This window comes from Cydia splendana, chromosome 14 (assembly GCF_910591565.1).
Source record: "Cydia splendana chromosome 14, ilCydSple1.2, whole genome shotgun sequence".
Taxonomy (NCBI): domain Eukaryota; kingdom Metazoa; phylum Arthropoda; class Insecta; order Lepidoptera; family Tortricidae; genus Cydia; species Cydia splendana.
The window spans coordinates 2,923,957-2,941,382 of NC_085973.1; the positions used below are offsets into that span (position 1 = coordinate 2,923,957).

At 42.6% G+C, this 17,426-nt stretch overlaps 1 protein-coding gene across 1 annotated transcript in view; it reads left to right on the forward strand.

The window, feature by feature from the left end:
- The window catches only part of LOC134797081 (kinesin light chain), a 43,399-nt gene that overhangs the window by 14,537 nt on the left and 11,436 nt on the right, over positions 1 to 17,426 (forward strand). The window contains exons 3-9 of the mRNA XM_063769305.1: positions 10,132 to 10,334; positions 10,781 to 10,908; positions 11,736 to 11,964; positions 14,674 to 14,807; positions 15,325 to 15,449; positions 16,043 to 16,168; positions 16,984 to 17,062. Coding sequence (XP_063625375.1) covers positions 10,132 to 10,334; positions 10,781 to 10,908; positions 11,736 to 11,964; positions 14,674 to 14,807; positions 15,325 to 15,449; positions 16,043 to 16,168; positions 16,984 to 17,062 — 1,024 coding nt within the window. The remainder of the gene's footprint in view (positions 1 to 10,131; positions 10,335 to 10,780; positions 10,909 to 11,735; positions 11,965 to 14,673; positions 14,808 to 15,324; positions 15,450 to 16,042; positions 16,169 to 16,983; positions 17,063 to 17,426) is intronic.

Genomic DNA, 17,426 nt, shown 5'->3' on the forward strand with positions numbered 1-17,426 from the left:
ATAAAGGGCTCAATTTACAGCAAATGCCCCACGCACTCGTGGCGCATTTGATTTGATTAAACAATCATAAAACGATCCTTTCACACGGCGCTGAAAGCTAGCGTCCTCGATTGCAAGGGGCCGAGCATCATTTAGGTAGCCTGCCTCAATTGCTAAACGCACCTTCATGAGTGGCCGGCAGCCGTCCACTACCCTAAGTCTCTTAACAAAATCTAAATTAAACAATCATAAAACGTTCAATTAGCACACTACAAAGCCCGGTAAACCCTCCCTTTCACATTGCGCTCAACGCGTCGGCCTCAATTGCAAAGGACCGAGTATCATTTAGGTTGTCTGCCTCAACGCACCTTCATGAGTGGCCGGCTGTCCTTGTCTCTTAACAAAATCTAAATTAAACAATAATAAAACGTTCAATTAGCAAACTACAAAGCTCGCTAAACCCTTCCTTTAACACTGCGCTCAACGCGTCGGCCTCAATTGCTAAGGACCGAGTATCATTTAGGTAGCCTGCCTCAATTGCTGAACGCACCTTAAGGGCAATTGTGCACTACAATGAATTTTACTGTCCGGCAGTCCGAGTTTTCATGATCCGATATGGCATGAAAAAAACGGATGATTGGCTTGTGCACTTGTCCGTCTTTTTACTCGCAGGTGCGGCGCAGTGGCATGAAAAAAACGGATGATTGGCTTGTGCACTTGTCCGTCTTTTTACTCGCAGGTGCGGCGTAGTAGCATGAAACACACACCCCCCTTAGCCCGCCCCCGCCCGGCCAGTGCACAAGCATAAACACGATTTTCATAGCTGTCATCTCGGACCGGAAAAAAACTGTCCGGAATGGCGAAAAGTAAAATGTCGGACGGTAAAATTACGTCTAGTGCACAAGCTACTATATACATTTAATGGCGTGCCATATCGGACCGTAAAAACTCGGACTGCCGGACAGTAAAATTCATTGTAGTGCACAATCGCCCTAATGAGTGGCCGGCGGCCGTCCACTATCCCAGACTCTTAACAAAATCTGAATTAAACAATCATAAAACGTTCAATTAGCAAACTACAAAGCCCGCTAAACCCTTCCTTTCACACGGCGCTGAAAGCTCGTGCCGGCCCCAATTGCAAAGGACCGCGAAGCATCATTTAGGTCGCCTGCCCGCGGCTGGAGAGCCTTTTGAATTTTACACCGCGCCAGATGGAAATTAACGGGGGCACTTGCAGGTGTATAATGTAGGGGCTGCTGGAGTTGTGTGGAATATTCATAGACAAAATGTTTATTCAGCGAAGGGCAGAAAGAGCTTTTAATCGTTTTTGACCGTATGTCTCTTAACCGAACCTACTAAAAAGTTGGAATAAATGTATTTCCTTGCATCTCACTAATATCTACTGGGTTTTAAATATTTGTAAAACAATAATTACTCTTAAAAATATTCAAATAAGGTTATTTCCCACATTAAATTCCATTCGCAAATTGAATGACAAAGATGGGAGGGATGAGGGGATGTTGTATGTCCAGGTCAGTTGGTAGTGCAAGGTCGTCATATTTTACAATGCCATTTATCTGCATTAGTACGCAGCAGTTATCACCGACATTGTGTCGCGTTTGCGTCAATAACCTACTAATATAAGGTTATTACTCTAATTATTTAAGCTACATACGAATTCTAGTGATACAATCCCGTTTAAAGTCGTACCAAGATTCCAAGGCACGTGTGTTGTCCTTTTGGTTTGTTTAAATAGCAAATACCTATATATACATTTTCCAAATATACGAGTACATATATTACCAACAACAAAACACGAGTTTAGTGACCGCGCACATATCTCATACTAGAGATTTTGCACACAAATGTAAAATAGAATTTAAGCACTTTTTATTTAAACAAATATTTTTTTTACCTTATATCAGGCGGTTAGGTACATAAGTTGTGCAGTGATTTTCTAGTAAAGCTTAAGTTATATGATGAAAAATAATTTTCACTTAGGTACTTACTTTAATATATTTTAAATCAGATTCATGCAGCTAAACCTTCAACTAGTGTGTGTAGCGAACCTTAATAACTTCCTACCAACCGCCTTAGTCAAATGTCTGCTCTGAAATTCAATGTTTTCTTTGTTGTTTTAAACACAACTTGACAGTTATTGCGGTTACATTCAGGCGCGGATCCACCGTTGTGGGCACGGTGGGCATGCCCACAACCCTGATAGGGTGCCCTATTGATTCCCCGAGTAGAATTACACCGATTTATGTTTCGCAGACGCTTTGGCAGAGGAACATTTGGCAGAATTTCATTAGGTATACGCAGAGTAGTCAGTTGATCGATACACAGATTTACTTTTCGTAGAATGATCGTTTTGGTGAACGTCAAAATTGCCCAAGTAAATTAACTATTGGCCGAAACACGGTACCTAGGTACTTAGTTAAATAGAACTCCTAGCTGTCATAAGTACCTACGTAGCAGCTTATTTTATATCAGCTGACAACTCAAATTATTATTAGTGATACCGAATAAACAGCATTTTTTTAAATTGTTAACTTATGGAGTCTTAAATTTAACCATTCAGAAATTTTTGTACAGTTTCTTAAAATAATTCCAGCTTTTAATTTAATTGACTGTCATAGGAGTTTTAGAGCGCAGGTCTAATGGGTATGGAAAGGCCTCCATAGACCTTACAAAAAATCGCATGCCATTTTTGGTAAAATTCCGACTACTTAAGTGTAGGGGCAAGTGCTCCATCCAAGCTCCATCCACATGTGGACATTTTCCAGATTTTGGCCTTATTTTGTTCATAAATCATAAACTATTGACAATGCCAAAAACTTCTTTATTTCTTTTGAACAATTATTAAATAGTCTATAATTGCAGACTAGTTTTATCACGTTAGCTAAATAGGAACCAGAGATATAAAATAAAGGTTTAAATCGATATTTTTGCCCATAGGTACGACTACTGTTTGCACCTATGGACTTGTATGATATTAACCCTGCTGGTTTGTACCTATAGACAATATTTTTGGTAAAACTTTTCAGCAATTATATTGTCTCCAGGGTCTACAAAGACCTCGGAATCATCGTTTAGTACGCAAAGCTTTAGGCACTTGTCCCACCAAGAGCGAGTAAGCGATTAACTATCGGCGATTTTCTCGCCCAAGAAACGAACAAAAGATTAGGATTCTGTGTTAGTAAAAGAGGCACATATATTAATAGTTCATCGCTGGCTGTTCACACTGCCGGCGAGAACACTCGCTCTACTAGTTTGTCGTCGCGATAAGATAAAACTAGCTCAGCGGTACCCGCTCGGCGATACTCGCTACGTAGTTAGAACTCAAGCTGCGAGACCAATCAGTCTGCGTGTTCGACTGTTCGCCTACGCTGCACCGCCCGAGCGAGTGACGCGAGTAATAGCCCGTCGCACTCGAACACTCGCCTATAGCCGAGCGACAAAACTATTGGAGCTAACACTCGCTACTCGCCGCTCGCCCACTCGTTTCTAGTTTATCGTTCTACTCGCTTATCGCTCATCGTCGGCGGTGGGACAAGTGCCTAAGGCGAATAAAGCTCGATTTTTCGTTAGTCAGGGTGTCCATAGGTACTACTTTACCCCCTTTTTATTAACCATACTATTTAGTTATCAACTAAACATCTGGCGCAATGCGAAAACTGTAGAAAACAACAATGAAACCTTGAAGCTTATTTTGTGATTATTTACACACTTGTATCATTTACCGAATTCACAAAAAACATTTATTTACGAGGATAAAAATTTAATTATTGGCATAACATTTTTTCAGAGCCCAATAAAAAAAATCTCCGCGTACATTTATAAATTTGGTGATTTGGTGAATAACTAATTGTTAGTAATATAAGAAAATGCATTATTTTAAGTTCACGATGGTAGCCCATCGTTTAGTACTTAGTTCTTTAAATACCGGCAGTGTCCACAGTACTTATACCTATATGTAGTGTGATCGAGTGGCGGGGACCTAATGATTCTCCGATAAAGTTTTAGCAGATCATCGATTCGCCGACAACGATTCGCCGAACATCGTTTCGCAGAGTCATTTATTTGTCAATGTAACTTCTGGTCAACTAACGTTACGTAGACTCTTGGTTCACATACCGTTCAGTTTGCTTCTGTGTAAATTCGCAGAACTATTATTGGACGATTTCCATTTGGCAGAGTAATCGTTTCGTTTAAGCAATGTTTAGTCGAATAACGTTTCACATTTTACATATAAGTCGTTATTTTCGAAACAAAAGAATGAAATAAAATATTATCATTTTTTAAGTAAATGCGTTAAGTATATGTATATAAAGTTACGAAGAAGTTAGCGAATATGTAGTGTCAAACTCGTGGTAAAGGCTACAGTTGCACTTCATGAAATTGGTGGATTTCAGGAGGAAATGCTTGAGTTACTTTAGAAAATACCGAAATCATAATACACATGCCTTTAAAAATTGAGGGGTTCCGTCAATTCCTCATGGATTACAACATCAGATCAGAACCAAAATTATTATGGGAATACCTCGCAGGTAACTTTTTTCAAACAAATAAAGAATAACTCAAATCGGACCATGGGTGCTGGAGTAATCGCTAAACATACTACTTTAAAAAAATCATCATCATTATCATCAACAATCATCATTATCAGGTGCACTTCATCAATAATTGAAATCTCACCTTATTTTATAATTGTTTTTAGCATTAAAAAGAAGGTAAGCGACGTTGACATGTCTTTTAATTGAAAAACGCTTTTTAAAAATCAGTAACTAAGTATTACTTATGAAAGCAGAAGAATAATATAAATGATCGTATTAGATTCGTGAATGTTACATATTTGCCATGATTTATTTTTAAAAAGAGTTTTTCAATTAAAAGACACGTGTAAGATTGTTTACCTTTTTTCTAATGCTAAAAAAACGAACATTAAATATTAATGCCAAATGAACATTCGACCTATTGTGTTTCGACCAATGGTTTCTCGGGTAATTCTGACAGTTACTAAATGATTATTCTACGAATAGTAAATATGCGTATCAATGTTCTGCTTATTGACTACTCTCGCAAACGACTATTATGCGTAACGTGATTCGGCGAATCGTTACTCTGCCAAACAACCCGTCTGCGAATCGTTGTCGGCGAAACAAAAATCGGCGTATTTTTTTTCGGAATATCAATAGGGCACCTCGAGTGGCACTTGACAAAAACTTCCAAAAAAGTTATAAAACGTTACTCGACTAAAGGTTGCTTGATGAAAAGAGTACTCTATCAAATATAATTCTTCTAATAATTTGGTCTGCTAATTTACACAGAAACGAACTGAATGATATGTGAATCAAGAGTCTACCAAAAGTTAGTCGACCATAAGTTACATCTACGAATAATTGACTCTGCGAAACGATTTTCGGCGAAACGGCGAATCGACAATCTGCTAAAAATTGTTCGGGGAATCATTAGGTTAGGTACCCCAGCTGAATACAGAGAGCCCTAATTATTTGCAAGAATATAGATTACCTATTTACTAACAGGGGCAATTATTTCTAGCTTAATGTCAGCTTTTAATTTACAGCCGAAGGAGTTTTTTTAGCGTAGTTATCTATCAGTGTGTATAGACTGAAATAAATCGCTTGCGATCCCTCTGCGAATTTATTAGTCAGGGAATCATCAGGTACCCCCGACTCGCACTTGGCCGATTTTGGAGTGGCTGTGCCCACAACCTTTTTTGAGGGCTGGATCCGCGCCTGGTTACATTCTATATTACATAGACACCACAGACCACAAGTAAAGCTATACGTGCACGCGAATCTAGACTCAAGTAACTACGCCACATTACGTTCATTTGGTACACGTGGCCGTATATGTCCAGATAATTTGTATCACTTTATGATTATGTTAGTAGGGAGCACTTTGGTGTGTTAAATATACATTAGGATGGCGTAATGCGTTTACTCGTTGAATGGCGGGATAATTTGTATTAATAATAATAGTTTATGAAAGGTTATAAGAATGATGAGTGATGCATTGATTCATTAGTACTGTCACTATCTTAAAAGGGAAACGATGATATATGACGGTCTACGGAACCTAACTAACCTAAGATTTACACTTAGAGCTGATTTAGACGGCGCGCGAACTCGCATGCGATTTTAAGTTACATTGCGGACAATGGGTTAAGTCCAATTCAACCGACCGATCAAAACCCGCAATGTAATGAAACTCGCATGCGAGTTCGCACGCCGTCTAAATCAGCCCTTAGTCCCGTGTTCACAGACTTAAACAAACGGATACACATACTGCTGCCACTTAACTTTCTTCGTCTGTTTGACACGGGTCTCTAGTTCCAAGATCCTCGCGTACTTGGATCTTTTTAAGAAGACCTATCTTTAGTGTTACAAAACGAAAAAAAGTTACTTCGTTTATGTATTATACCTAGTTCTTAAAGGAAGAACTAACCTTTAATAGAATATTTCATTCATGGCTTGACAGTGCCGTATCGTATCTTAGTTAAGGTTAGGGTTTGCAATCCGGATCCGAAATGTATGAAATTATCCGGATCTGGATCCGGATCCGCGGATATTCCCATACATTTCAGATCCGTCGTGCAAACCCTAGTTAAGGTCAATGTTGCTAATTCTGTCCACTAGCGTTTTTATCGAACAACGAACAACATTGATAATTTTGTCGACAAAGCAGCAATTGCTTTTAGTTTCAGCAATCAAAAGCAAATGGTTTTTTTTCTACGATTGAAAATCAAAGAAATATACGCTCGAGGCCGGAATAGCTCCTATGACGGAATTAGCCTCATTGACCTTATTACTAAGTTAATAATCATCGAAGTGCCATAGCGAAATATGAATAAAGAGCAAATACAAATAGGATGTAGTGCATAATAGTTTTCCTTCGTATTTTCTCGGAAACGTTCGTATTTGTCATGCCACTTCAATCAACCTCAGTACTTTTTGTACCGAGACTGACTGAAATAGCAAGACACATTCGTGCATTTCCGTGAAAATACGAAGGAAAATAATTATGCACTACATTGTACATGCATTGGTTGCCGCAGATACGGTAGCGCATGAAAATAAACCCGTCTAGACAGAACATTAGAATTCCTGTGGATGTTCGATTCAAGCGATGTTGATAGGAAAAGAGATATTCTTCCTTACTTGACAACATATTTTATTACAGAATAACAATATTCACAAAATCTGTTGCCATATTTAACAAAATAGAAGTTGTTCAAAAAATCGGTGCAAATTAATATTCGTCAACTATATGCCGAACCAGCCATGTATCGTGTATGTCTTTGATTAGCTATCTTCGAATTAGTCATTCCTTAAATCTAAAAAAGAACAGATGTTCCACAGAAAGAAATATTAATTAGAACATTGGTTTTAGAAAAGAATAAAACCTTACAGCATTTCGACATTTGGCAGACGTGAAAACCAATACAAAATCCCACCGACTAATCCCGCCTTTGTCTAGCCACCCTCTACTTGCATAGGGGCGCGAAACGAAGTAGCCCCCTAAATGATGACGTAGCCCTCCAGCCACAAAGCCTACTTGTCAGGCTGATGACGCGTTGCCGTGTGGCCCAAATTAGTTAGTTTTTATTCGAAACTTAGGTTTATGCAAAGAGGTTGTGTTCTGTGTTAGAAAAAAATACATTATAATTTTAATGTTTACAAGGGGACGGGAATAAGGATTGCATCTAGTGAGGTCGCCGGTTTCGTTGCGAGTTGACTACAGATTGACGATTATCTCCTAAACAGGGTTAGGTTAGCACAGGAAGCTTGTCCGGGCAGCCAAAACAGCAGCGAAAGAGACTAGAGAAATACATTGCAATTGCTCTTTCCGTCCTTCTAGTACGGAACACAACACAAGCCTTCTTGTGCTTACTGTGGGAATAAGCCGATTACTAAGCGTCTATTACTTGTTTTGCCAGGTCCGTTCAGTTCGCTTGGACCATACACCGTAACTTGCAGAATGCTGAACGCGCGACTATACGAAACGTACCTCAATATACATATGCTATCATCATATATATAAAATTGAAAAACCAGAACGGGATAAAAAACGAGGCAAGAAGCGAGATGGCGCCTTACAAATTTCTAAAAAAGTTTTTGACACGTTTCCTAAATACGACGCACGTATGATAAGAAAAAACTGTTCTAATCTATTATCTAAGTATGAGAATATAACTAGAGCATAAAAACTATCGCTTTCGATGCGTATTTAATTTACAATAAGCAAAAGAAATTTTCATAACATTCTTCATTTTACGACTATCGGCTATTTTCGGAAACTCTCGGTTGATTTCGTTTCGAACTTCAAATAACCTAAATTATGTTTGTTATGTTGGTATGCAGTGATTTCGGCCTTTTTTACTCGAAGTAAAATAAAAAGTGCTGTCAACCTCAACCTTTTACCTTAGTTTATGCCCATACGAGTGACATGCCATATAATGACTGATAATGACTTATCAATATCAATAGTAATTTGTATTTTGTTGTTTTAAATTTCTTTTTGAGTTATGTTATTCAGATTTACTTTCACAGCTTCGGCAAACAAATTCGTCCGGGGACCGGGCTGCCGAGATGGGCCAAAAATACAAAGTTGATAGCAAGTTATAATGTAGGTAGATAAAATTTAAGTGCATGTTCAGATATTTTTGAGCGAAACGACCTGGTGAAAATAAGCAAACGTACAGTCAGCAGTCGGCCAAATATCGTAATATAACTCTGTTGCTATAGAAATAAGGATGTGTTCCGATATACTGGCGGAATACTGAGAGACAAAAGTGGCTAAGCTTACATTGGCTCGGACATTTAGAGAGAATGGGAGAGGATCGTGCCGTGACGAGAGCGTACTTGGGACAACGAAATGGGAGACGCCCAATTGGACGTCATAGGTACCTACCGCTGGAACGACGTAGTTGCTCGAGATCTGCCTATCCTCGGCCATGGGGACTGGCGAGAGCTATCGCAAGACCGAGAAAAATGGTGTGTTTTGTTTTGTCTTTTCTCGGAGGCCAGGATTCACATAACCCTAGTAAGTAATGTTAGTATTCAGAAAGGGAAATGAGGAGTACGTACGTTTGTAGCAAAAGGCGATTTATGGGCGGTGGTCGTCCATATTCGTCTTAAGGCGGAAATTAATCTAATGAACGTTTTTGCAATTAGGCTTATAAAAATAAATAATAATTTTATGTTGAAACGAGTTTTAAATAAATAACTACGTAGATGAAAAAGTATAATTTTGCCTTTTATCAAATCACATAATTTTTTTCAGATATTTTGCGTATTAAGTTATCCAAATAACGGGTACAAATAAGAAATCCCTATCACCGTTATGAACCCTGGCAGGGTTGACACACTCTTTATTTCATTTACGCGAGCGGAGCTGCGGGCCCGTCTAGTTTGTTTATAAACATTGACGATCTTCTTCGAAACAGATATTTAGTTTATAGGTTATGTATGAATATATGAATATGAGTGTGTGAGTACTATAATATAAAAATGTCACCAGATTAGTCAGCACATTTCTCTTGGACCACACACCGTATAATGCTCTTGACTTGCAGAGTGCAGAACGTGCGACTATACGAGCCTTATAGACATGTGCTATTTGTGTGTAAACGTTGTCGATCCCCCGGAACAGTTCATTAGTCGCATATTGTTATCAATAATTGAGTCGCCTAACTTAACTCGGATAAATCCATTCGATCCTTTTAAGAAATATCTACCCTATTACCTTTTCCTAATGTCAAAATCTTAAAATCTGACATTTGGATTTATCGGAGTTTGAAGTTAAGCGACTCATATAAATGTGATAGGTTTTACTTCATTGTAGAAATGCGTTATATGTTCCTCAATAATGAAAGTTCAGTTTCTTTACGGCGGTTTTTTTAGTGGTGCTTCTTGATTCAAGCTACTTACGTGATACAAGGCTAATTCTTAAAAAAAAAAGACGTTCAAAACACCGTTTGTGCCCTCGGATGATGGTGCCCTCCGTTGGAGATAGGTTCCCTGCAATCATGGCCATATAATCGGGGCACGTTGTTTGGTACTCTTCTTCAGCTATGTTCTCGGGTAGTTATTAACTATATAAATCAAACCTTTATTCTGTTTCCAGGTTATGATGGCGCTAGCCTCCCACCTCCAATCAGTCGAAGCCGAGAAACAGAAGCTCCGCACCCAGGTGCGCCGTCTGTGCCAGGAGAACGCCTGGCTCCGAGACGAGCTGGCAGCCGCCCAGCAAAGACTGCAGGCTTCGGAGCAAAGAGTTGCACAACTCGAGGAAGAGAACAAGCATTTGGATTTCATGGCATCCATACGGTAAGGGTTCAATGTCATAATGTAAGTCTGTCAGAAGAACGCCTGGCTCCGAGAGGAGCTGGCTACGGCCCAGCAAAGACTGCAGGCTTCAGAGCAAAGGGTTGCACAATTGGAGGAAGAGAACTAGCATTTGGACTTCATGGCATCCATACGGTAAGGGTTTCGATTTTCTTTTATACAGGTCAGTTTTAGAAGAACGTTCGTCGCGTGTTCATAGTCACTGTAAGAATGCCTAGTTCAGTAATGCGATGGCCGCGCAGACTTCACGTTTCGAAGCAAATGATGGCACAAATAGAATAGTGGTTCAGTTTTTGAGTTTTCTTTAACCAAGGACTATGCCAGGCGATAGCCCAGTGGTTATGCTAGGTTTACGATTAAAAAAAGTAATTGAACTACGACAGTCTGACGTGAAGTCCAATCTTAATGTGTAAATTTTCATATTTCAGCAAATATGACAGCGACGTGACAGAGGAATCAGAGACGAGCCGCAGCGGCCAATCAGAAAGCAAACGTGACGACCCCATGGTCGATCTGTTCCCGGATGATGACCATGATGATAATCGCAACAACAAGTGTAAGTAACAAAGCATTAGTAGTATCTCTTTTTTTGTAGAAAGCCTACTTTTAAATAAGTATTTGATATAAGGGGCTAGCTGGTTTATTGAATGGCGTTGAAGCCATTGCAAAGGCACATTTGCTATCGTCTTAATATAATTTTTCAGTGTGTTTTACAGAATGTATCCCATACAATTTACTTTCTAATATTCTCGTAAATCTACGGGCGGCTTTATAACGGTTAAAGCGAACTATTTTATAGCCTGTGGGAAGAATGTTGGCGACCCGCTGTGTGAAAACTGCTTTACAAGGTTTAAGGCATTGCTATGTTGTGTACCTTTGAATTATGATATGATATGTGTGCCAACATAATGGAAGATTCAAATTTAGATAAATTTATTTTAATACATAGCAGTACACAATTTTCATTAATGCAGCATGTAGAAGTATTATATTAGTGTAAAATGTAGATGACACAGAATACTTGGTGGTATTTCTAGAATGGTTTTTCAGACACATAACTTATTACATTTTATCGCTTTATCGCAACTCTTGCTGTGACACCCATTTTTTGACAGTTAAAGCTTCCAGGCAAATCACTGAGTAGATTGTCAACACAAGACGTCATAACTCAATTTAAACTGTTTTACAATGACCATATATTATTATTATGACCATCCGACCTCGGATTATGACCCATTGCTGGTCATTTTAGGTATAAAACTGAAAATATTTTCGGTTTTGGTACCTGGCAACCTCTAATCGACTCAAACGAACCAACGACATGGAAGCTCGATACACAATTTTTTTTAACATGTAATTCTAATGAAATTGTGATATTTCCAGCGATGTCCCCAACCCCGCCGTCGCAGTTCGCGCAGCAGGTGACGGCCGGCTACGAGATCCCGGCGCGCCTGCGCACTCTGCACAACCTCGTCATCCAGTACGCCTCGCAGGGACGGTACGAGGTGGCCGTCCCGCTGTGCAAGCAGGCGCTCGAGGACTTGGAGAAGACTTCGGGCCACGACCACCCCGATGTGGCCACCATGCTGAACATACTGGCGCTGGTCTACAGGTCAGTTCGTCGCACAACCTCGCATCCAGTACGCCTCGCAGGGACGGTACGAGGTGGCCGTCCCGCTGTGCAAGCAGGCGCTCGAGGACTTGGAGAAGACTTCGGGCCACGACCACCCCGATGTGGCCACCATGCTGAACATACTGGCGCTGGTCTACAGGTCAGTTCATCGCACAACCTCATCATCCAGTACGCCTCGCAGGGACGGTACGAGGTGGCCGTCCCGCTGTGCAAGCAGGCGCTCGAGGACTTGGAGAAGACTTCGGGCCACGACCACCCCGATGTGGCCACCATGCTGAACATACTGGCGCTGGTCTACAGGTCAGTTCGTCGCACAACCTCGCATCCAGTACGCCTCGCAGGGACGGTACGAGGTGGCCGTCCCGCTGTGCAAGCAGGCGCTCGAGGACTTGGAGAAGACTTCGGGCCACGACCACCCCGATGTGGCCACCATGCTGAACATACTGGCGCTGGTCTACAGGTCAGTTCGTCGCACAACCTCGCATCCAGTACGCCTCGCAGGGACGGTACGAGGTGGCCGTCCCGCTGTGCAAGCAGGCGCTCGAGGACTTGGAGAAGACTTCGGGCCACGACCACCCCGATGTGGCCACCATGCTGAACATACTGGCGCTGGTCTACAGGTCAGTTCATCGCACAACCTCATCATCCAGTACGCCTCGCAGGGACGGTACGAGGTGGCCGTCCCGCTGTGCAAGCAGGCGCTCGAGGACTTGGAGAAGACTTCGGGCCACGACCACCCCGATGTGGCCACCATGCTGAACATACTGGCGCTGGTCTACAGGTCAGTTCGTCGCACAACCTCGTCATCCAGTACGCCTCGCAGGGACGGTACGAGGTGGCCGTCCCGCTGTGCAAGCAGGCGCTCGAGGACTTGAAGAAGACTTCGGGCCACGACCACCCCGATGTGGCCACCATGCTGAACATACTGGCGCTGGTCTACAGGTCAGTTCATCGCACAACCTCATCATCCAGTACGCCTCGCAGGGACGGTACGAGGTGGCCGTCCCGCTGTGCAAGCAGGCGCTCGAGGACTTGGAGAAGACTTCGGGCCACGACCACCCCGATGTGGCCACCATGCTGAACATACTGGCGCTGGTCTACAGGTCAGTTCGTCGCACAACCTCGTCATCCAGTACGCCTCGCAGGGACGGTACGAGGTGGCCGTCCCGCTGTGCAAGCAGGCGCTCGAGGACTTGGAGAAGACTTCGGGCCACGACCACCCCGATGTGGCCACCATGCTGAACATACTGGCGCTGGTCTACAGGTCAGTTCATCGCACAACCTCATCATCCAGTACGCCTCGCAGGGACGGTACGAGGTGGCCGTCCCGCTGTGCAAGCAGGCGCTCGAGGACTTGGAGAAGACTTCGGGCCACGACCACCCCGATGTGGCCACCATGCTGAACATACTGGCGCTGGTCTACAGGTCAGTTCGTCGCACAACCTCGTCATCCAGTACGCCTCGCAGGGACGGTACGAGGTGGCCGTCCCGCTGTGCAAGCAGGCGCTCGAGGACTTGGAGAAGACTTCGGGCCACGACCACCCCGATGTGGCCACCATGCTGAACATACTGGCGCTGGTCTACAGGTCAGTTCGTCGCACAACCTCGTCATCCAGTACGCCTCGCAGGGACGGTACGAGGTGGCCGTCCCGCTGTGCAAGCAGGCGCTCGAGGACTTGGAGAAGACTTCGGGCCACGACCACCCCGATGTGGCCACCATGCTGAACATCTGGCGCTGGTCTACAGGTCAGTTCATCGCACAACCTCATCATCCAGTACGCCTCGCAGGGACGGTACGAGGTGGCCGTCCCGCTGTGCAAGCAGGCGCTCGAGGACTTGGAGAAGACTTCGGGCCACGACCACCCCGATGTGGCCACCATGCTGAACATACTGGCGCTGGTCTACAGGTCAGTTCATCGCACAACCTCGTCATCCAGTACGCCTCGCAGGGACGGTACGAGGTGGCCGTCCCGCTGTGCAAGCAGGCGCTCGAGGACTTGGAGAAGACTTCGGGCCACGACCACCCCGATGTGGCCACCATGCTGAACATACTGGCACTGGTCTACAGGTCAGTTCATCGCACAACCTCGTCATCCAGTACGCCTCGCAGGGACGGTACGAGGTGGCCGTCCCGCTGTGCAAGCAGGCGCTCGAGGACTTGGAGAAGACTTCGGGTCACGACCACCCCGATGTGGCCACCATGCTGAACATACTGGCGCTGGTCTACAGGTCGGTGAAAGTAAAGTCAAAACTTTTTGTCAAACCCTCGTTTTTGCTCCATAAAGTTCTAGGTATAGTTATCTCACAACCTCGTCATCCAGTACGCCTCCCAGGGGCGATATGTAGTCGCCTTCCCTTTGGATGAATTGGAGAAGATTTCCGGACACTACCACCCTGATCCCACCATGCTGAACATACTGGCGCTGGTCTACAGGTCAACCATCTAATCCAACATCTCATCCTTAAATTTGACTTCCATCGCAAATTGCAGCAGTATAAATTGAACTCTAGTGGCATAGATAAAAGACGACGAGGCGAAGCGTATTTTTATCCAGTTGAATACTTTTGCACATAAAAAAAAGCCATGTTACCTCCGGCATCCAATAACTAATTCATGCATGCAATGCGGGGCTATTAATAATTAAAAAAAAGTAAAGGTGTATTTTAAATTCATATTAAATGTTACAGGGACCAGAACAAGTATAAGGAGGCGGCGAACTTACTGAACGATGCTCTCTCCATCCGTGAGAAGACGCTCGGCGAGAACCATCCCGCCGTCGCCGCCACACTCAACAACCTGGCTGTGCTCTATGGCAAACGAGGTAAACTATATGAACTATTATAGGGACTAGACCACATATCCTCAACACTGTCAACTGGCAATACGTAAACCCCTATTAAAGTGGCATAATCCACCAATGGTTAGTCAAGAGTATTGTTAGTACAAAAGCGTTGATTACCTGAACGATGCTCTTTCCAGCCGTGAGATGGCGCTCGGTGGGAATCATCCCGCCGTGGCCGCCATAACGCTTAAGCCGGCCACTGACTAACAGTCCGCCGGACGATATCGGCCGGTCAGTTGTTCGGAACTGTCAAATTTTTGTTCTAACTGACAGGCCGATATCGTCCGGCGGCCTGTTAATCAGTGGTCGGCTTTATGTGTTCATGGCGCTGGGGACACGAAAAGTTAAGACGCGTTTAGGTGTTCTTGGCGTTCAACGGTTAACCGGTTACCATTTGACTTTCCAATTTAGAGATGTAAGTAGGTCTTAGGATTATTCCGATTTGGCAAACACTTGAGAATAAATAGGTGTTTGATGTATGTGTTGTTTGTTGTAGGCAAGTACCGCGAGGCGGAGCCGCTGTGCAAGCGAGCGCTCTGCATCCGCGAGGCCGTGCTGGGCCGCGACCACCCCGACGTGGCCAAGCAGCTCAACAACCTCGCGCTGCTCTGCCAGAACCAGGTATGGAATATTAAATCATACTAGTGCCTTTGTGACCAGTACACATCGCGAATCCTCATAACCCCACGTTTTGAAAAAAATCCGAAAATTTAATCGATAAAAAAATCTATTTAATCATCGAACCTGCTCACAAAGCTTTACTAGAATCGGTCGAGAATTGCGACCTGTAGAGGAGAAAGTATATTTGCCCAAACTGATACGGAGACCTCTGCTAACGCTCGGTCAATAATGATAAACGCTAGCTGCTTAAGCCAGTGCAGGTCATCGTTATTCTTACCAGGCGGCTTAGCACGGTCGCGTTTTTATCCCTTGTCACCATGCCTGTCACGTTCTAACAAGTATGTAAGTGCGAAAGGGACGCGCATAGTGATAGACGATAAAAATGGAACCGTGCTGCGCCCACTGATGACCAAACCTTACCGCCGTATGACAAATAAGTAAGGTTTACACAACACATCCATCTTGTTACACGCGATACGAAGAAATGAAAAGAATACCATTTATTTTACATTTAAAACCCTTCCTAAAACAATGAAATTACCAATTTCTCATTTTAGTCATGTTTTTGAAGTAATTACCATTATTGTTTACAGAACAAATATGAGGAAGTGGAGCAGTACTACCAGCGCGCGCTGGAGATATACGAGAGCAAGCTCGGCCCCGACGACCCCAACGTCGCCAAGACCAAGAACAACCTCGCCTCCTGCTATCTCAAACAGGTACACCTACCCCATGTGCTGGACCAAATATATGTTCATTAAGATGTGTAAAATCTAAGACAATAGGGTATTATACTGTATTTAAAATAAATTATTTTACACCATGCATGAAATAAAGCACCAGATAATTATTAGAAAAACACAGATAGGAGTTATTTTGAAACACAAGTTATATTTAATAAATCGGATAGAAATATAAAAAGTAGGTGAGTTGACCGTGACGTCACGATGTAATGTTTCATATAAATTCCATATTAGCAAATCGTTTTGACAGTTCTAAAAAAGTAACTGATTTGACTAGTAGGAAAATACCCTATTTCGAATTTGACAGGTAAACGAGGTGGCGCTGTATAACATTTACATTTTACGGTAACTCCGATTGTCAAAAAGTTGACGTTTGACAATTCAGTGACCAAAAATCATATGGCGCAGTAAAGCGCCATCTGTTTTGATCTCAAACTAAGGGGCACGTTTTTTTCATGGACTAGACCTCTCTATTACAAGCAATTCTCTTTCTTGAAGTAAGACAAAGTCTATAACAGACGAAATGGGCAGACAGAGTTGATCCCATAAAAAATCCTCTATCAAAGTTGTTAACTGCGGAACACTACTAATAAAACAAACGAAATAAATCTGATGAAACGTTTTTGAAAACGCTTAATAATGGTATTCCATCTGTCCAATGTGTATTTGCGTCTCACATGTTGCTTAATGAGAGAGTGAAACGCAATGCACATTGGACAAAGAAATTGGACAGGTGGAATACCACCATCACCATCTTCTTTCTTTTAACAAACTTTTTTTTTATTAATCAGGGCAAGTACAAAGAGGCGGAGACGTTATACAAGCAAGTGCTGACGCGGGCGCACGAGCGGGAGTTCGGAACCATCGACGGTAAGTCCGTCATACGATCTTAAAATTCTTAAACTATTACTGATACTTTCTCTTGTACTTGTTTACACTGTATAAAGACCTCTGTAAAGTGGCGTTCAATAGAAATGGCAACAGAAAAAAACAACCCTTTTAAGAATTTACGTTTCTGTAAACAATGTATACATTCAAATCTTGGATAATATTCATGCTGGTAATTATTCATATTCCAGTACAAATGTGTTTAAATATATTTAGATTATGTATCAAATGCTTTGCGTGTAGTATAGTCTGCCATATTTGTTAGAAATTTTGCCATTTTTATTGCACTCCGTTTTAAAACGGGACCATGTATTAAATGTTACAGTAGGTGTATAAAGTTATCTTT